The sequence below is a fragment of the Vitis riparia genome, chromosome 8, assembly GCF_004353265.1.
Source record: "Vitis riparia cultivar Riparia Gloire de Montpellier isolate 1030 chromosome 8, EGFV_Vit.rip_1.0, whole genome shotgun sequence".
NCBI classification, from domain to species: Eukaryota; Viridiplantae; Streptophyta; class Magnoliopsida; order Vitales; family Vitaceae; genus Vitis; species Vitis riparia.
Window position 1 is genome coordinate 15,846,553 of NC_048438.1, and position 21,283 is coordinate 15,867,835.

Here is a 21,283-nt window from a genome sequence, read left to right on the forward strand (position 1 = left end):
GGAGCATTTAATGCTTTGACAGGTTCCCCAATCGGTTGGCCAGAGCCTTGACCGGTTCAACCGGTTGGCCCCGAAAACCTATATTTTTAAATTCCTTTCTTTTCTAACACTTAGGCAAGGTTTTTAGGTGAATTAATATGTCAATTTTAAAACGTTTTGCCTAAAGTACACTTGATAAAACTTAGGTTTTAATAAAATCGAAATTTTAAAGGATAAACCGAGTTTTCAAATATGCATAAAACGGTATGAAAAACCTAAGTGCACCCATGCATTCATATTACATTTGTTTCCTATGATCAAATTTTTTTCAAAAGTCTCGATCTTGTATCCATTTGGTTTTTTGATGAATTTCCGAATTTATACCTGAGATTTTTTACCATTTAAACTAATTAGTCATTTAACCATGGTTTATTATCATCAAAACCTATTTAAGAGAGTCTTTGGGCTAATAAAAATTTATAGGAATGTTTGGAAAAACTAAAAAAAAAATGATAAAATAAGTAAAAATATCAGTAGACATAGATATATCGACAGATTCAATATTTGAATTTTAAGAATAATAAATATAAATTTTGAAAGTATGTAAAGTTAGAATTGAGCTAAGAAATATTTGATTTTATTGAATAAAAACAATTTATACATAAATATAATATATATGACATTGTAGTAGTCTTAGTATCAAAATAAAGATCGATGTGGTTCCATCATATTGTTAGATGAAGGGAGTCCATCTCGTTAAAGATAATATTTATTTTAAAAATTTTAAAATACTTTTATTAAAACATGTTTTATTACATTTTAAATGAAAAATTAAATTAATTTATATACAATATTTTATTTGAGATTTAATTTTTAAAATTTTATCAAAAATATGTAGTAACAATTTTTTCTATTAACATTAATTTATTTAAATAATTAAAATTATTACTAATTTATCTTATTAAGTTAATTTTAATTTATAAATATATTGTTGATAAAAATCAAAATTTCAATCTATGGTAGTGATTTAATCAAAATAAAGATGGATAATTAATAATTATTTATACAGGAAGAGGAAAATTATTCTCATGTTTCCTTTTTTTTTTTTTTTTTTTAATTTTTTTTTTTATCTCTACTAAATCTAAAAATCCTAACACTTCTCTCACTCAGGGCCTCGGGCATTAGAAGCCCTTTTCTGAAGTTGCCCTCCAGACGAGAGAATCCCTAAAAGGGCCTTATTTTCCTCTGCCACTCTCAATCCTCGCAGGTACTAATCTAGTCATGTTATTATTTTTTTTTTGCAACCCCGTTTGATTCCCAAGAAAATCCATCCCCCATTCGATTTCCGGGAAAATTCATCCTCGTTTGATTTCCGAGAAAATCCATGCAAAACCCCCAACGAAAACCAAAAAAATTGCTTTATTTTTCTTTGCTCCCTGCGTTTTCTGGATCTGTTCTAGGGGTCTCTTTGCTTTTGTGCCATTCGATTTAAATTTCACGAACCCTAAATCCACGATTTTTGAGCCAGGCTGAAAAACACAACCTTTGCCGGCAAATCATGATCGGATTACCAAATAGCATCTTATGTTTTTTTAAAAAGAAATTGGACAGATTGGGGAAGGACTGGTAGGAAATATCGGGAATTTTCCCGAAAAATCGGTAAAAATAAAATACCGAAATATCGCCGAAAATTTTCGATATTTTAATCCTTGCATGAATCAGAGAACGGCCCAGTTACAGCCTAATAGTTAAAAAATGGGCCGGCCCATGCTCAGCCCATTATTAGCCGAATGAGCGTAGCCCTAATTTTTGCCTGACAAACGCATTCAATCATCCCGTCCCCAGAGTCAAGGCTCTGCTTTTCGGTCGATATACCCCGATCACTGCACGAAAGCATTTGATTTCCCGTTGCACAAAAGCTTCAATCGTCCGTTTCTCGAAACGCCGCGTCTTGGTCGATTTCTCAGTTCAGGTACTGTTCCAAAAATTTTTCCCAATTCAATCAATCGACTTCTACGTTAGATACAATCGTTTGGATGCTGAGAAAATGAGAGAAATTTTTTAATCTTAAATTTTTCACCTTCTAGGGTTCGAGAATACAAAAAATTGCATTTTACCCATTATTATTATTGTTTTTTGGTTACGGATTTTTGGCAGCAAAGAGAGTGGGAGAGATAACGTAGTAATCAAAATGAGGTTTTCTTTATAATTTTTCTCCATTTTTCCTGGTAACCAAACAGACGGTAGGTTTGCTCTTAGAGTGCTCCATACGTTGGATATGCTATTGCTGAAAGTTCTCAATTCTCGAGTTTATCTTTGAACAACGTGGAACTATTGCCAGTTTGGATTACACCCGTGGAAATGCTTTTGGCTTCAATATACGCTGTTTGCTTTTGTTTTTCTTAAAATTTCTAAAAATGATTGAAAATGAAAATGGAGAAAATATGATCCAAACATATCTTCAGGTCTGACTTCAGACCTTAATTTTTAATAATTAATAGTGATTTATAAGTTTTTTAAAACGTGTTAATAAGAATTAATATTGAAGATGCGTTTAGAATAATTTAAATTAAATTTGAATGTATTTTTTATAATAAAAAAGTAGTTTGTTAAAAAGTTATTTAAAGTAAATAATTTTTAGATATTTTAAAATTTATTAAAATAACATATGATTATAAACATTTTAGAATAAATCTAATTTTTTTTATTTATTAAATAATGCAAATTCTGAAATCTCATACAATTAAAACTCACAACATCAGTCCGATTAAAACTTAATGCACTGCTTTAGAGCATCCAACAATCCCTTCCTAAGAGGAAAACAAAGAATTAGAAACCCTTAACTCCTTCATGGGAGGAAAATAAGAAAACGGAGAATCAAAAACCTAAACAACACATAAATTGGAAAAAGAAAATGGAAAAAGGAAAACCAAAGATTTGACCTCTTCCACACTGTGGAGGCATAGAGAATAGCATTGCTGGTAACCCTAACCCTAATTAGTGTTTGAAAAGGCTATTGAGACCTACGCCTTGAGGCTCATGAGGCTATGCAAATTAATCTTAAGGCTATAGCCTCAAAAGAGGATAATTGAGGCTTAAGCCTCACCTATTGAGGCTTTAAGCCTTGAGGTTTTAGCCTCAAGGCTATTAAGGCTAAAGCCTCTAATATTCAAATTTTTTTAATGGGTTTAGGGTCTTTATGGGCTTTTTGTATATATTTATTAAGATGTTTAAGCCTCAATATTCATTGGTTGTGATCACTTGTTCTTTTATAGGGTTTTGGTATAGATTTATAAGTTTCGTCTTGCATCCAAGATTAGGGTTAAACTTTTTTAAAAATAAGGGTTTACTTTACTACCAATTAACCCTTTAAGTGGAAATGAAAGGAAGAGATTGGGAAGAAAAAATAAAAGAATTGTTGGTCACTATAGTGACCAACCTTATATATAATCATTATCTTATTATTATTATTATTATTATTATTTTTGATAAGTAAATGTATTTCATTAAAAAGAGGGGAAAGAGACGCTAAAATAGCGACTCTAAGTATACAAAACCTATACACCCGCCATCAAAGGCCAAAAGACAAAAAACCTATAGCCACAAGCCTACTTAGAGCCCAACCAATCAATAAAGTTAGCTATAGTTAGAGGGCAATCGTCTATGAACAACTTAGCCTCAACCCATAAAGTAAGAATAAAAGATTGTTTCAATCTCTGAATTGACACCGACTCATCCTTGAATGCCAAACGATTCCTCTCCTTCCAAACCGTCCAAAAAATATGAAGAGGAGCAGCTCTCCACACCTTCTTGCGGTCTTTGCCCATGAAGAAGCCATTCCAACTCAGAAGGGTCTCTCTAACTGAAAAGGGCAAAACCCAAGACACCCCAAATAAGGCAAAGAGAAGATCCCATAAAGCCCTCGTCCTGGAACAATGAAGAAGGAGGTGGTTTATGGTCTCCTCTTTCTCAAGACACATAAAACATCTGTTCGCCAAGGCCCATCCTCTTTTCTGGACTAGATCCAATGTTAAAGCTTTGCCCCACGTGGCCTCCCATGCAAAGTAACTAATCTTGGGCTGCACATTCGCATTCCAAATAAAGCTTGAAGGAAACAAAGATGAACCACCCGCTTCAAGAGCTATATAAAGAGACTTGATCGAGAATTTACCGCTCTTGGTTTCAGTCCACGATACCATATCCTCCACATCCTCAATAACTCTTTTACTTTGAATCCTCTCCATAAATCTTTCTGCCTCCTCAACCTCCCAGTCATTAAACGCTCTTAAAAAACAGGGGTTCCAACCCCCCTCAGCCAAGGGATCCCATATATCTGCCACCCTCGCTTCCTTCTCAACCGTCACAGCAAAAAGAGAGGGGAAGGTCATACACAGAGGAGAGTCCCCACACCATCTATCCCTCCAGAAGCTCACCCTTCTTCCATTACCAACTATGAAAGCCATCCTATCACTCACCAACTTCCAATCCGCCCTAATTCCTTTCCACAAACCCAAACCATGAGCCTCTCTCACTTCCCGCGAGCACCATCCCCCTCTAGCTTCTCCATACTTCCCTCTAATCACTTGATTCCACAAAGCCTCTCTCTCATTTGCGAAACGCCAATTCCACTTAGCAAGAAGAGTCTTGTTAAGGAGGGATAGGCTTTTGACCCCCAAGCCTCCTCTCACCTTGCTTAAACACACCAACTCCCATCTTACTAAATGGGGCTTATGTTCCAGGTTGCCCCCACCCCATAGGAAATCCCTTTGGATTTTCTCTAATCTTCGTCTAACTGAGCTTGGTAAACACAACAATGACATTAAATAGATGGGTAAATTCGATAAAGTACTACGAATGAGAGTCGCCCTTCCTCCCTTGGACAAATATTGTCTCTTCCACATAGTTAACCTTCTTCTGAAGCGCTCTTCCACTCCATCCCAAACTGTGACTGACTTAAAAGGAGCACCCAGGGGCATCCCCAAATAGGTAGTTGGAAGACTACCCATACTACATCCAAACTCCTCAGCAAGGTCATCCATACTCTCCACCCTCCCTACTGGAATTAATTCACTTTTTTCCAAATTTATCCTCAATCCAGAAACAGCCTCAAACCACATGAGAAGCCAACTGAGGTACGTCAACTGATCTTGAGAAGGTTTACAAAACACCAGTGTATCATCAGCAAACAGCAAGTGAGAAATTAGGACCCCTTCTTCGCTCCGACCTTTTACCCTACAACCAGATAAAAAATCTCCCTCTACTGCCCTTTTAATGAAAACACTAAAGACCTCCATAGCAATGACAAAGAGGTAGGGGGAAAGGGGATCACCCTGCCTCAAACCCCTGGAGCTTTGAAAATAGCCCGTAGGGGTTCCATTGATCATCAAGCTTGCAGTGGATATACACCACCGAATCCACCTAATCCATTTCTCCCCAAAGCCCATTTTCTTCATGATTGTGAGAATAAAGTTCCAGTCCACTTTATCATACGCCTTCTCTATGTCCAATTTGCACAAAATGCCGCTCTCATTATTCTTAAGGGTCGAATCAATGGCTTCATTGGCTATCAACACTGCATCTAGGATTTGTCTACCTTCCACAAACGCCCCTTGAGCTTTTGAGACTACCTTTCCAACCACTTTTTTTAGCCTATTGGCTAATACCTTGGCTAACCACTTGTACAAGCTTCCCACCAAGCTTATAGGCCTATAATCCCCTAAAGCTTCAGCCCCTGCTTTTTTTGGAATTAAGACCATAAATGTTGCATTTAGGCTTTTAACAAATTTTCCATTTTCGTGAAACTCCTTAAAGAAGCTCATCACATCAGCCTTCACGAAATCCCAAGCAAAAATCCAAAAGGCCATAGAGAATCCATCTGGCCCCGGGGCTTTATCCCCATTACAGCCTTCAAGGGCGTCAAGCACCTCCTCTTCCATAAAAGGAGACTCCAATGCACTGATGTCCAAAGGCTCTAACATCTCAAACTGCAGCCCAGAAACAGAAGGTCTCCATTCCCTCGGATTAGACAACAACGTCTTAAAAGCATTGGCGATCCCTTCCCTAATATCATTTTCCTCCGTGAGCCACGCTCCGTTAATCTTAATTCTGTCCACATTATTCCTCCTCCTATGTGCGTTGGCCATTTTGTGGAAAAAACCAGTATTTCTATCTCTCTCTTTCAGCCACACTTCCCTGGATTTTTGCCTCCACGTGATTTCTTCAAGTAAGACCCATTTTTTATACTCTTCTTTCGCTTCGTTTTTGGCTTCCAGCTCTTCCAATGACAGCCTGCTGGTTTTCTCCTTTGCATCCCAATACTCCATCTGCTCCAGTGCCGTATTCTTTCTATATTCAACCCTTCCAAAACTATTTCTGTTCCACTCCTTCAGCTTAGCCTTCATAAATTTTAATTTTTCAGCCAAGATAAAACTTACAGATCCACTGAATCTGCCTTCCTCCCACCATTGCTTCAATAGCTCCTTTACACCTTCTGCTTTCAACCACATATTCTCGAATCTAAACGGGATAGGGCCTCTTCTCATACCCCCACCATCCATAAGAATCGGGAAGTGATCGGACACGGGTCTTGGAAGGAGAAACTGCCTCGCATCTCCAAAATGGCTATCCCACTCCTCATTAACCAGAAAACGATCCAACCTTGAAGAAGACTGATTACCCGCTCCTCCAGTCCATGTAAAAGGGCCCCCCACCATGGGCAGGTCCTTTAACTCCAGATCTTCTTTCACTTCTGCGAACCTTCTCATAATTGAGTTCAATCTCCCTCCTCTGTTGCACTCTTCCGGACTCAGGATGGCATTAAAGTCCCCTGCAACGCACCACGGCCCATTCCAAAGCCCCTTAATGGCCCCCAGCTCTTCCCAAAAACTCTCCCTCTCCCTCCTTAAAGTTGGCCCATAAACCCCAGTAAACGTCCATATAAAACCATCCTCGCAGCTCTTAAAAGTGCACGAAATAGAGAACAATCCTTTTTGCATGTCAACCAACTCCAGCATCCTGTTGTCCCATATCACCACTATTCCTCCGGCTGCACCCCTTGAGTCTATAGCTCCCCATTCAATGAACCTACCCACTCCTAAGCTCTGAACAATGCCCGTGGTCATTTCCTAAATCTTGGTTTCCTGTAGGCAAACCAAGTCCACCCTATTTTTCCTAATCAAAGCTTTGATCACCTTCCTTTTGTCGCAATTATTAGCCCCTCTTACATTCCAGGTGAGCATTCGGAGCTTCATTTAGACCTACTCGTGCTTCCCCCTCCTTCACCTCCTCCTCCACCTCCAATATAGTTCACAGTCCATTCCAATTTTCTCAATTCTCTTTCAAATTTTGACGTCTCTAATTTTCTCCTCTTTGTGCCATCCAAATTGCCTTTTTGAATCTTCCTCTCTTTCATTCTCTTGAGCAAGAACAATATTTCCCCTTCAAATCCCTCCGTCGGCATTCCTAGATAACGGCTAAATTTAGCCAGGCTACTAGACTGCCAACACAAATCCCCCTCTTTGCCCCTCTCCTCCTTGTCTCTTCCCAAAACCCCCACTGATAATTCCTCGGTATTCCCAGCCTCTCTACCCACCATGTCCGAAACCTCAGCCTCCCTTCCGTCCGCCAAAATCATCCGTAGCGGGTCCATGACTGCAACCCCTTCGTCATCTGAAGCTGTTCCCCGGTCGGAAGTCCTTGCCATGACGATCCCTTTCCCGTCCCACCCAGAAGGAGTAGAAAAGAGAGAGATATCCCGTTTCCCCAAAGATGAGAAAGGAGAAGAGGTTTGATCGGAATACCTGGAGGCCTCCTCCAATAACGCCTCGTCAGTGATTTCTGAGGAATTGACGACCGGACGAGGCGATCCTAGCTTGAACCCAAACAAATCCCCCTCCTGCTCTCCGCCACCACTGCGACGCCCATCGGGAGCCCTAACCCCTTTTGCATTCTCCAAAATGGGTATTCCCTCCCCCGTCTGGCCTTTAAAAAGCTTTAAAATGGGCCGGCCCATTACCTCTGATTTTTTAATCCCTTGGCCCTCCTCAGCGAGCTCTCTTTCCCAGCCCGATTCATCTTGCCGGCCCAGTGGCATAAAATCTCCAGGCCCAGAGTGCAAACTCTTCCCCCCAGCTGAAGATCGGTCTCCTTTTGACCCGTCAGTCTCTGATGCTGCTCCCTGCACAGTACCAGAGGGCTGAACTTTTGTGCTGCAGCTGCCTTCTTCTGCGTTGTACTTCTCAGCCACTTTTGCAGGTTCCCCATACATCTTTTCTCCCACCCTTATGAATCCAGCGCGTGTAACTCCTTCTCCGTCATCCCTAACCTCCCGCTCCTTGCCCTTATCTTTTCTAATGGCCGGAACCACTTCCGACAAGCCTGGTTTCACCTCCCACCATAGCTGGAGAGCATAACAAAAAGATCCCACTACTACTTGCATGGTACTCGGCCATTCTACACCTGTAAATCTCACTGAAATTCTGGCCCACCTTAGTTCCTTAAGATTTGCAGTATTTGCATCCACTTCAGCGAATCCCCCGCAACAGTCTCCTATCTTTCTGAAGGCTTCCTGACTCCAAAGGTGCAACGGCAATCCCATGACTCTTACCCAAACACTCTCGGCTCTTTCGCCATTTTGAGAACACCCCACTTTTGGGTCCCACCTGTCCAAATGCAAAGTCGATTCCTTGAACCATCTGTTTCCTCTTAAAAGCACCTTGTCTGCCTCATCTTTATTCTCAAACTCGATCAGCAAGAGAGGGCCCCTAGCCTTGCGAACTTCAGTCCTCCTTTAATATTCCAACAGGTTCTTCCCCAACTTTCAAGAGCATGCATATCTGAATCCAACAGTGGGTTATGTCCCCATCTGCCAACCAGACATCGGTCCATTAACTTCCTCTCACTTGAGATGTCTTTCTCTCCCAACTGTAACCATAGTGTTTCCCCAGCCTTTTTCACTCTTGAATTCACCACATCGACATAGGATTTTTGGGCTTTTCCTTCAGATTCCCCTACTGTATTCCCTGTCCCATAAGAAGTAACATTTCCCCTAGACTCAACCCGAGAAATAACCCCCAGAGAGCGAAGCTTTTCAGCCAGCAGAACCCATCCTCCCAAAATTCCTTTTCCTTCTGGAAACACTAAACAATATCTCTTTGATTCCAGGTCAACCACGGAACACAATAAAAACCTACCTGCCTCATTTGCTCGACTTTCCAACTTAAACCTCCTTCCTCCATCTTCCCACCTTTTGACCAGACCCTGCACAACAAGACCCCTACAGCAAGCCTCCACCCCTTTATTGATGGATAAAGGAAAAAAGATCACTGTAATTAATGGATAAAGAAGAAAAATGGGTTGACATTAACATGATGGAGAGGATAATAGAGCAATTGGATATAATTATGATTCATTAGAGGATCCTACTAGTGACAGTGATGGTAGTTTTGAAGATTATTTGATCAATCCATAAGAGAGAGTTGGATTTTTTTTTTTTTTGATAAGTAAACGCACAAATAGAAATATATTAGAAAAAGGGCACCTTGAGGCTAACTCAAAAGCATACAAGGGGTATATAAGAGGCGCCAAAAGGCACAAACAAAAGAAGAAGGGATACAAAAATCACAAGCCCTCAACTAGCTCCTAGCCGATCAAAAAAACTGAATAAAGGAAGAGTACCTTCATTTACAACCGACTTAGTCCACATCCAAAGATTACATTCAAAAGAATTTTTCAACCTATGAATCGAAAGCTCCTTATTATCAAATGCAATCCTATTTCTTTCCTTCCAAACCGCCTAAAAAAGACACAAAGGGGCTGCCTTCCACACCTTTCTATGTTTCTTGCCCATGTTAAAGTTGTGTCATCCAAGAAGGGTCTCTAACCGAAAGAGGGAGGACCCAAGTAACGCCAAAAATAGCAAACAATAACTCCCATAAAACTCTTGCCCTGGTGTAATGGATAAGAATATGATCAATAGACTCTTCTTCCTCACAACAAAGGAAGCATCTATTAGCTAGAATCCGTTGCCTCTTTTTAGAAGAGAAAAAAAACTAAATTAGAAGCTATTGAAAATGACATACGATTAATTTGATTATTATACATTGTATGGTTTCCTATTATTTATTTTTCATGTGATTTTTTTTTTAGTATTTTTCTGATTTTTTAGGATTTTTTTTATTTTTATTTTTATTTTTAAATTGAGGCTTACACCTTGTTCTACCTAAAATTTCAATTGCAAAAATCTCTGCAACAAACATTTTGCAACTGTGGCCAATCAAGTTCTTGCTTTAGTCCACCTCAACTTTGCAGGTATGATTAGCACTGTACTTCCTTTTCGCTGAAAAGTTCTCCTGAGAAAGTTGGAGATGCTTGATTATGCAATATAATGTGTTTTAAGTTTGGTAAAAACTATAATGGGGAGGGGATTTTAGGTATTTTATTGGTTAGTTTGGTGTTAATGAAAGTGAGATTTCTTAGGAACTGAAAACTTAGTAAATATGCTTTTTCTTGGTTTTCTTAGCAACCAAGCAAAGGAAATCCTTTTTTCTTGTGAATTCTTAAAAATCACAATGGCTTTTCATGCTAGACTTCATTTTTTTTTTTTGATGGAAAATATTTCCTGGGGAGGATTTTGTTGAGAAAACAAATAGTTTTGCAGACAATTGTGAGTGAATAGATTTGCTGAGAATTATTAGTGCTTCTATTATTATTCCTGACAGGACATGTTCTTTTCTTCTTCTTCTTTTTCTAATTGTTATTATTATTTTTGTTGTTGTTGTCTTGAATTGATTGGAGAGACATTTGGTTTCTTGGAGATCTGAGAAATAAGTAGATGGAAGGTTGAATATTATGTTTCACATTGTGTTGGTGCCAAAATATGGAACACTCTGTTCAACTTAGCCAATAGGTGGAGAGAGATTTGTTTTCCTAAATTAATTGGAGAGACATTTGGTTTGTCAGTGAATTGAGAACTGAGGAGACTTCATCTTGGTGCCAAATCATGGAACAGTCTACTCAATGTGGCCAATAGGAGGAGAAACATTTGTTTTCCTGAATTAATTGGGAAGACATTTGGTTTCTTTGAGAATTGAGAACTGAGAAGATAGAAGGTTGAATAGCATGTTTCACATTGTGTTGGTGCGAAAACATGGAATACTCTGCCCAACATAGCCAATTTGGTGGCTAGCCTTAGTTGAGTGTTGGTTTTAGTTTTCCCAAGCTCCTAATGAATGACTATTTAATATTCAAATTTTTAATTTCGTCTCCCAAATTTTTCCCACAACTAAACAGAGGGCTAAAGGGGAAATTTTTTCCTGACATTTTTTTTCACAATGAAAATGCAATTCCATAAATTATTTTTATCAGTGAATGAAATGTGCTTAAGGCAAAATGTTGTCAAACAGACTTTAAGAGTGCGGATGTTGTTTTGTAGTGTTTAAGCATTTTCTTTATACTTCTATTTGGGAATTATGTACTTTTTGAAGTGAATGAGGCTGCTTGAATATTTATTTATTGTTTTTGCTAATTTTTCTTGTTTGGGCAGTAAAAATGGTTTCAGGATTAATTAATGCCAATCCTGTCATCTACCAAAAGAAAGAGCGCCAGGTTAGGATTGCACCTTGTGATTCCGATGAGTATGCTGTGGAACCTGTGGACCAACAAGAAATTTTTGATATCCTCTCTTTATGATTATATGTGATGCTCCTTATGTCCAATAGGCATTGCAGTCATATATTAGCCCTTGTATGTATTTTGACAGTCCATGATTTGTTTTGCTAGCCTTTGTGGAGGAATTAAATTCATGTTTAATATTCAATGCATGCCAATATTGAATCCGTGGTCCACTGTTATGGTCTTTTAACCAAAAAGATTGATCGATTAGTTTGATCTCCCCATTTAGCAAAGTTTTGTAAATTTTCCCACACAAGTATGGTAAGGTAGTGGAAGCTAGACTAGTGTCAAGGTTTGCCCCATGTTCTGCTGTGCAGATTCTTAGGAAATCCTAGTCCTTGACGAAAAGTGTATAGTAGTAGGACTTTGAAAGGTCTTGAGTATATGAAAATCTCAAAAACATTTTTGAGTCAGTTTTATTTCCCTGAAAGGGTCTTTTTTATTCTTTGCAAATGAGGTTAGAACTAGATTTAAAGATGTGCTTCTTTAAGCTAAGCTGGTCACAACTAAACCTATTGCCCCATTCTTATTTATTGCCTTCTAGTTGACTGAAGACCATAATATTTTTTCTTATTTAGTTTCTATATTTTGACAAGCAAAAGCAATGAAGCAGAAGGCAATTGGGACTTGTTCTGCTTTGGGTGTTCTGGCTTTGTGATTTTAAAGCATATGGGACCTCTTTCCATCTAAAAGAGACCAAACAGTTGGTCAAAGACCATTATCTGTTGTATGCATGTTCTAGTTTGTGTGCCAAATGATTCAAGACTACTTTGGATGAATGTATGTCTGAGATCTTGAATTTTGCATCTGTGGGAATATGCAAGAACAATCTCTCTCTTTCTGTTCCCGCAGACTAATTGCATAAAAAATCTCTATATTATTTGAACATTTAATGTTCCTGTAAGTTTTTAGCATCCTCTTTTCTTACCATACTTGGGACATTTTCTATAAACATGCTTACTCTATATTCTAAGCAGGAACAAAAGCATTCTATACCAAATTATATGGGTATATTAAACTGGGTTTTGTGGAAATTGTTGTTTCCTTAATGTTCTTAAATCATATTAGAGATATAAAGGATCCTGAGCATCCATATTCTTTAGAAGAGCTGAAAGTGATAACAGAAGATGCAATTGAAGTAGATGACAAGCTTAGCTATGTTAGGTAAACAAAATTTTTTCTGTTTATTCCTATATCTTATTTTCAAGCATATCAGGTTTCATTTTATATGATTAATGAATATAATGAAACTCTGGTTCAGGGTTACATTCACTCCCACAGTTGAACATTGCAGTATGGCGACAGTGATTGGCCTTTGCTTGCGTGTGAAACTTCTGCGCAGTTTGCCATCTCGTTACAAGGTATAATTGTTATTTCCATATGATAACTTGGTTTAAATTGTTGTTCACATATATTGATGAACGTACATCAATGAATATTAGGACTTGACAGAAATTTTGTCATTTTAATTTGCTAATGTGCTCTAAAGGGTGGAAGCAATGGTAATCCATGAATCCATTAATATATGAAATTGTGGGGTAAAGAAAGTTTTTTTTTTCCCTTTTTTGCACTCTCTATGTTGCCATATTTTTCATGAATTTTGGTCTTGCTAGATTGTTTTCAAAGAGGAAATACTAGAGATAGCTTGTTCCATTTTTTATTTCTCTATTTTTCCATCTTTTTTATGAATTTCATTCTTACTATTTTGTTTTCAGGGATAAAAAATATCCGTAAATACTGATATATTGGAAATATCAGTGGGATGAAAATTGTTAAAAATTTATGAAAATGTTTAGAAAAACCTAAAAAAAAACAATAAAATAAACAATAATACACATATTAAAGTTATTTTATAAGTGTAATTGATATAGATACAATCAATGATAATGTTTATCAATTTTTTTTAAAAAAAATTAGCTTAAATTCCTTTAATATATTTTATTTTAAAAATTAAAAACTACTTTTATTAAAATATGTTTTATCACATTTTAAATAAAAAATTAAATCGATTTACATAAAATATTTTATTTGAGATTTAATTTCTAAAATTTTATTACAAATTTGTGGTGACAATTTTTTCTATTAAAATCAATTTATTTAAATAATAAAAATTATTAAAAATGAAATTAATAATTTATCTTATCAAATTAATTTTAATTTATAAAATATTAGAGTTTCATTAATTTTTTTTATATTTTAGCAATTTTTGAATAAATTTATATTTTTAGTATTTTAAAATAAAACCATTTAAAATTAAATAAAATTAGAAGGATAAATATAAAAAAAATTAAAATGAAGTGATAATAATTTTTTAAAATAGGATTAATGAAACAAATGTGAAAAATAATTAAAAATAAAAGGATAATATGAAATAAAAAGGGTGATATAAATTTAAAAAACACAGATAAATTTTTTTTTTTAATTGGCGATATATCGCCTAACAATTTATTGGCGATTTTTTATGCTGATTTTTTGTTGAAATTTTGACCAGTATATCGGTGATATTTGCTGAAATTTCTTGACTTTTTGACAAAATTTCTCCCGGTCAATAATCGTTTTCGTCCACCTCCAATATCTGATATTTCACCGAAATATCCTGTGGTTGTTTTTAGAGGGAACAATAGAGAGAAGGAATTGTTAACTTGTTCACCAGTGAGGGGAAGTTTGGATAATTACACATTTTTTCTTTCCTGCTTTTAAATGCCTGAGAAGAAGTGTTTGGTGCATGGGGAGTGATCTTCAGAGGATTTAGGATTGTTCCATTCTCTTCAATTCTTTTATTTAGTACCCTTCGGGTGTTGGATAATATTGGTCCAAGTTTTGAGTATTTCAGAAACTTCTCTCTAGGGAAATAGGTAGTTGTTGGTTTAGTGTTGATTCAAAAACTTTTAAGATTTCAGTTGAGAAGATCAAAGGTAATGTGGTTGGAAAGGGGTCAAGGCTTTTCTTCTTGGATCAGGTTTGGAGATTGGTGGAAGGGGCAGAGTCTTGCAGGGATGAAACTGGCCTGAAAGCTTATAGGAAAGTTTGGATGTAGGGAGGAAGGGATTACAAGCTGGAGTTGCATAGCAACTGAGTAAGAAAGTTCCTCCTGTGCTCTGTTTTTTTCTGTGGAAGAGAAGAAATTCAACTTGGTTTTTCCAGAAGGTAGGGATATCCAGTGGGTTGGAATGTTTTGGCCAATAAGTTGAGGAGCTTAGGGGTAGCCTCTCATTAAAGGTTTGAACAGGGGGTCTAGGTGGCTAATCTTCAGTGGCAGGAGCATGGGCAGGGAGCTTCTTTCAGATGAGTTCCTTTTGTAGAAATGGTGAGGAACGGCCAGGGTGAGGTGGGTGATGCAGTGTGAATCCAAACGGGCTTGAGGGTTATTGGCAAAAATACGAAACGCCTCCAAAGAATTCTTAAGTCATTGGATTGACAGCTCTTCTTACTCAAAAGCTATTTTGTTCCCTGCCTTCCAAACCGTCCAAAAAGACACAATGGGCTTGCTCTCCAAACTCCCTTCCTCTTTTTTCCCACAAAAGACCCATCCATCCCCACCCAAAATCGCCGCCTTAACTGTGGCTGGCAGCACTCACTGCACCCCAAAAAGAGAGAACAGCAACGCCCAAAGAGTCCCTTACCTTGGCACAATGGAGGAGAATGTGATCTATTGATTCTTCGTGCCTTTGACAAAGCTGTTGGTGTGGAAATGACTTTAATTAAGATTCTATGTATCAGTAATATTGATTGAGTCATGTGAAACCAAACTGGTGGTGTGAGCATGTCTCTATAATAACTACGATTAGGAGACAAGTTATCAATTAATGAAGATTTAATTATTTTATTTTAATTTTTATAATAGGTCTTGAATTTAAATTTCACCATATGCATTTTGGGTGTGATCTTAAGAGGAAAGATAGGTGGATCAAATGGTAAAAGCCCAAACTGGTGTTAAGATGTGTGAAGAAGTTTGTCTCAAAAGACATTATACTGTATGATTTGGTAAATTAGAAATCATGCCTCTTAAACATACAGTGTTATGATTGTTCTGGGGATTTTTTATTTTATTTTTTGGTATGGGTTAGTTGTTAACTTATCAATCGTGATGTGAGCATTGAGCAGGCATTAACTTTGTTGCCTTTGTCTTTTAAAGTTGTACTATCAGTGTCATATCTTCTAAACTTTTTCTTGCTTAGGTGGATATCAAGGTTGCACCTGGAACTCATGCTACCGAAGCTGCTGGTATTCTCTCTCTCTTCTACTCCCTCCCACTGTATTTGTGTGGGGTTTCCCTCTCCCTCTCCCCTCTCCTTTGTTGCATGTGTACAAATTTATTAACCGCCAATGCAAATGTCAACAAAGATTTTGATTATCAAACAAAATTGATTTCCATGTTTTCTGCTCACAGTTAATAAACAGTTGAATGATAAAGAACGGGTGGCAGCAGCACTGGAAAACCCTAACCTTCTGGACATGGTTGATGAATGTCTGGCTCCATCATATGGTTGAGCAAGTAATATTTTTGGAACAATGCATTTGGATGGACTAAGTGCAATCCTCTTCCCCTGGATCACATCTGCCTCTGGTCACTGTAAAATTATCCTACCCCCACCCCCCCACACCCCGGGGCCTTTGTATCCTAGAAGTCCGGAAATTTAAGTTACAAAAAGTTGTACCTATTTTTTTTGTTCTACACATTGTATTGTTTTATAGAACATTTTGTTTTAATAATGGAGCACAAACGAGTGTATACATAATTTTCATCTGGAGATGTTCAAACGATCAGAATTCATGTGAATTTTCCATGATTCATGAAAAGATCTCAGAGAAGCAAATATGGCTACGCGAAAAAGATAGCCGGAAAATTTATGATTTTATATTAGTTGTTGATATGAAAAAGCAGCTTCTAGGCAGCGCAGAACCCGAACGATAAATATCTTTGCCTTTAGAAAATGCGTGATAATCTTTACATTTGGAAAATAGAATCTTTGAAGTTCAATCTCAAAATAAACCAAGAAATATGCGATTTTACATTCTTTAGTTGTACCCTCACTCAATTGTTAGCCTTTTTTATTTTCATTTATTATCAAAATAATAATTTATTTAGAATTTTAATTTTATTGGTTTCTTTATTTTAGAGTCTTTGTTTATTTTATTTTAAATGTTAAAAAGAATTAAAATTTCAAAATATATACTTTCAAAGAAATATCTTACATTATGTTTGACAATATTTCTCTTCAAAATATTTTTAAATATTTTAAAAAAAACACTTCTCAAATTAATTATAAAGGTATTTTTAAAAAACACTATCTAAATTACTCTTATTTATTATTTTAAGCTGATTTAATATATTGACATAAATTAATTATGTAAGGAAAATAAAAGCCTAGAGAGGCGAAGGAGGATCACACAAGTTTTGCATACAAACAGATAAGAGGGGTCGGTGGAATTACAAGCGGTGAGAGAGCGACAGAGGAGAGTATCTGAAAGAGAATGGGTGGGACAATTCCAGCCGGCTCATCGCGCATCCTCTTCTCTAACTCTCCATCTTCCGTCTCTCGTCTCTCTCCTCACCATCTTCTTTCACGCTTCAACAACACCACCTGGGGGCAATCCCACACTGTTACCCCTGGAATCCGATGCACAGCGGTGGGATCGGTGGCAACCTCGCCGGAGACAATACCCGACGTTAAGAGAAAGAAGAATGAATTCGAAATCGAAAACTTAACCACTTGGCTGTTGAAGCAAGAACAGGACGGTATAATTGATGCAGAGCTCACAATTGTACTCTCGAGTATTTCATTGGCATGTAAGCGGATAGCTTCGCTGCTTCAGAGGTCCAGCATTAGCAATCTTACTGGCGGTCAGGGCACCATCAACGTCCAAGGCGAGGATCAGAAGAAACTCGACGTTATCTCCAATGAGGTTGGTATTTGATAGAATTTTAAGAAAGAAGATTCTGGAGAGAAGATAGTGGAAAAGGTTATTTTGGAAGACTACATAGAAAGTGTCTCCTCTTTTGTTGAGAAGTAGACTCTCTGTTTTCTCTATATATTTCTACAGCTTAAGTATTGTTACAATCTGTTGAGCATGAGCTGTCAAGACCAATCCAAAACTAATTCTTAACTGATCCTAACTAATCTTCTCTAACATCCCCCCTCAAACTCAGGGTAGAAAGATTTTCTATCCTGAGTTTGTGTCTGAATTCAATAAATTGAGTCGAGGAAACTGTCTTTGTGAATACATCTGCAAGTTGATCAGCTGAGGGGACATGGCGAACCTCTACCTCCTTCCGAATGACCTTTTCACGGATAAAATAGAGATCAAGCTCTATGTGCTTTGTTCTTGCATGAAGAACAGGATTTGCAGACAGCAAAACCGTGCTAAGGTTATCACACCAAACCAGAGGAGGCTTAGCTAGGGGAATTTGCAACTCACTCAACAATGACCTTAAGCATGTGACTTCAGCTACCAAACCTGCAAGACTTCGATATTCAACTTCAGTACTAGACCTTGAAACAGTATGTTGTTTCTTGGATTGCCAAGATATCAAATTTGGTCCCAAAAATTCCCAAAAATACACAATGGCCTGAGGTCGAGCGTCTATCATCCAAATCAAATGCCCAATCAGCATCACAAAATCCAACTAAATCAAGGCTGGATGATTTCTTCAAATGCAAACCATGCTACAAAGTGCCCTGTAAATATCTCAAGATTCGTTTCACAGCCTTCCAATGCTCCTCTGTAGGATTCTGCATAAACTGACATACTTTGTTCACACTGAAGGAGAGCTCTGACCTCATGATGGTCATATACTGAAGAGCTCCTACTGTACTCCAATAACCATGTAAATCCTCCACAGGATCACCATCTCCAGCTCTCAATTTTAGACCAGTGGGCAGGGGAGTTCTTGTAGGTTTGCAATGCACCATTTTTGTCTTTTGGAGCAAGTCTCGAATATATTTAGTCTGGGATAAATGTAGTCCATTATTGGTATGAGAAACTTGTATTCCTAGGAAATAATGATCTTCCCCAAGGTCTTTCAAGGAAAATTCTGAGTTCAATTGAGCTATTAGGGAAGTAATTACAGTTGTGTCACTATCAGTGACCAAAATGTCATCAACATAGACCAAGACATATGTAATATGACTAGGAGTGAACCTTAAGAATAGTGACTGGTCAGACTTGGCGGATACAAACCCAAAACTCAACAATGCTCGATGGAGTTTCTCAAACCAGGCTCGTGGGGCTTGTTTCAAGCCATACAAGGCCTTATGAAGTCTACAAACCAAATTAGGATTTTGCTCATCAATAAACCCCTGTGGTTGTTGCATGAACACTTCCTTCTTGCAAATCTCCATTGAGGAACGCATTATTTACATCCAGTTGCTTGATTGCCCAATTCCTTGAGAGAGCAATGGTGAAGACAACTCGTATTGTAGAAGGCTTAACGACTGGACTAAAGGTCTCAGTGAAACCAAAGCCAGCTTGTTGGTGAAAGCCTTTGGCGACCAATCGTGTTTTATACTTTTGAATAGTGCCATATGGATTTTCTTTAGTTTTGTAAACCCATTTGCAACCTATAGTCTATCTACCAGTGGGTAAAGGAACTAGTGACCAGGTGTTGTTCCTTTGTAATGCATCATACTCAGCCACCATAGCCTTTTTCAACTCATCTTGTTGAAGGGCAGCTACAACACTTGAAGGTTCTCTTACTGCAGCAATAAAAATTTTGGGTTTAACAATTCCACTCTTTGCTCTAGTAATCATTGGATGAGTATTATCAGCATCCTTGGCAATTCTCCTAGTCACACTTGCATCTGCAACGGAAGAGACAACATGCTGTACAGGACTAGCGACTGGATTAGAAACAACTTGCTGAGGAGAAACAACAAAACTAGGAACTTGTGCAGGTGCTGGAGTAGTATCAGCACTATTAGGTGCATGTGGGTGAGTGGAAACAACATTATCCATTTCACTTATTGGCCTAGTTGAAGAAATGGGAGAAGTAGGAGCTGGCAGCATTGTTGGAGACAATATTGGAGGAGAGGCTGAAGGAGACAAATAAGTAGAAGGGGAAACAGTAAAAGGTAAACAAGATGAAGCTTGAATAGTTTTAGAATAAGGGAAGGAGGTTTCATTAAAAATTTTAAGAAAGAAGATTCTGGAGAGAAGATAGTGAAAAAGGTTATTTTGGAAGACTGTCCAAAAAGTGTCTCCTCTTTTGTTGAGAAGTAGACTCTCTGTTTTCTCTATATATTTCTACAGCTTAAGTATTGTTACAATCTGTTAAGCATGAACTGTCAAGACTAATCCAAAACTAATTCTTAACTGATCCTAACTAATCTTCTCTAACAGTATTAACTCCCTTCCTTCAAAGCATCAGCCTAAAGTGAATCAACATATTATCAGTTGTAGAATTGTAGCTCAATCGAAAATGTTAATCACAATGTGCAGGTGTTCTGCAACTGCCTTAGATCTAGTGGAAGGACAGGGATTATAGCATCAGAAGAAGAAGACGTACCAGTTGCAGTTGAGGAAACTTACTCTGGAAACTACATTGTTGTGTTTGATCCAATCGATGGATCTGCCAATATCGACACGTCCTTGACCACTGGATCCATCTTTGGCATATATGGCCCTGATGAGCAGTGCCTCTTTGACATTGATGATGACTCCATGGTAATGTAATTCTCTCATTTTGCATTAACCAAGCACGCATCTAATTATTTTTCCAATACCTACATGCTCAGAATTGTCTACTTGTAGCTTGATCAAACAAAACAGAAGTGTGTCGTCAGTGTTTGCCAGCCAGGCAGCAACTTGTTGGCCGCTGGCTATTGCCTATATTCCAGCTCTGTGGTCTTCACACTCTCAATAGGGAAAGGAGTTTTTGCATTCACCTTGGATCCAACATTTGGAGAATTCGTTTTAACGCATGCGGATATCAAGATACCCAGATCAGGTAAAATTTACTCATTCAATGAAGGAAATCACGAGCTATGGGATGATAATTTGAAGAGATACCTTCACCACCTTAGGCAGCCGGGCCCTAATGGCAAGCCCTATTCTGGCCGTTACATAGGCTGCCTTGTTGGTGAAATCCATAGAATGCTATTATATGGTGGCATCTATGGGAACCCTAAGAACATGAACAGCAAGAAGGGGAATCTGAGACTATTATATGAATGTGCACCAATGAGCTATTTAGTAGAACAAGCTGGTGGGAAAGCAACAGATGGTAACCAGAGAATACTTGACATCCAACCCACAGAGGTAAAAATAAAAAAATAAGAAAAATAATTAAAAGGAAACAAAGCTGAAGCCAAAAGATGCAGGATGCTTTAACTGAATTTATCTTAAATAACAGCTAATATCAAGTAACTTTTCTTTTTCCGGCAGGTTCACCAGCGTACACCAATTTTTATTGGAAGCCCGGTTGAAGTGGAGAAATTGGAGAAGTACTTGGCCTGATAAGTCCTAAAGGACAGATGGTCCAATTTTCCGTTGTTTGTAATTCCTGTTTATTTTCATTGGCATGTTTACAAATTTTTTGAAATCTGAACAAAGTCCAGATTGAATTCTAACATAGAATCAAATTTGCTTACTCATAACCTCCATTAAAAATGTGCAGGCAACATTCAAGGGGACT

At 37.7% G+C, this 21,283-nt stretch overlaps 2 protein-coding genes across 7 annotated transcripts; both read left to right on the forward strand.

The window, feature by feature from the left end:
- The first annotated feature begins 1,195 nt into the window (after nt 1-1,195).
- On the forward strand, nt 1,196-16,439 carry LOC117920429 (protein AE7). 6 transcript variants are annotated; one of them, XM_034837947.1, is made up of 8 exons: nt 1,196-1,246; nt 1,825-1,951; nt 10,258-10,287; nt 11,522-11,650; nt 12,708-12,813; nt 12,911-13,010; nt 15,828-15,873; nt 16,040-16,439. In XM_034837947.1, exons 4-8 carry the CDS (start codon nt 11,527-11,529, stop codon nt 16,138-16,140), a joined length of 477 nt encoding a protein of 158 aa, XP_034693838.1. In that variant the 5' UTR covers nt 1,196-1,246; nt 1,825-1,951; nt 10,258-10,287; nt 11,522-11,526; the 3' UTR covers nt 16,141-16,439. The 6 variants fall into 6 exon arrangements, with proteins under 6 accessions (XP_034693838.1, XP_034693839.1, XP_034693837.1 ...); XM_034837950.1 differs by lacking the exon at nt 1,196-1,246 and having other exon boundaries at nt 1,788-1,951; XM_034837951.1 differs by lacking the exon at nt 1,196-1,246 and having other exon boundaries at nt 1,882-1,951; nt 10,220-10,287.
- A 618-nt stretch (nt 16,440-17,057) lies between these two features.
- LOC117920933 (fructose-1,6-bisphosphatase, chloroplastic-like) lies at nt 17,058-21,238 on the forward strand. The gene is made up of 4 exons (XM_034838637.1): nt 17,058-17,556; nt 20,089-20,313; nt 20,401-20,907; nt 21,034-21,238. The coding sequence occupies exons 1-4, from the start codon at nt 17,125-17,127 to the stop codon at nt 21,103-21,105; spliced, it is 1,236 nt and encodes a 411-aa protein (XP_034694528.1). The 5' UTR covers nt 17,058-17,124; the 3' UTR covers nt 21,106-21,238.
- Nucleotides 21,239-21,283: the final 45 nt, after the last annotated feature.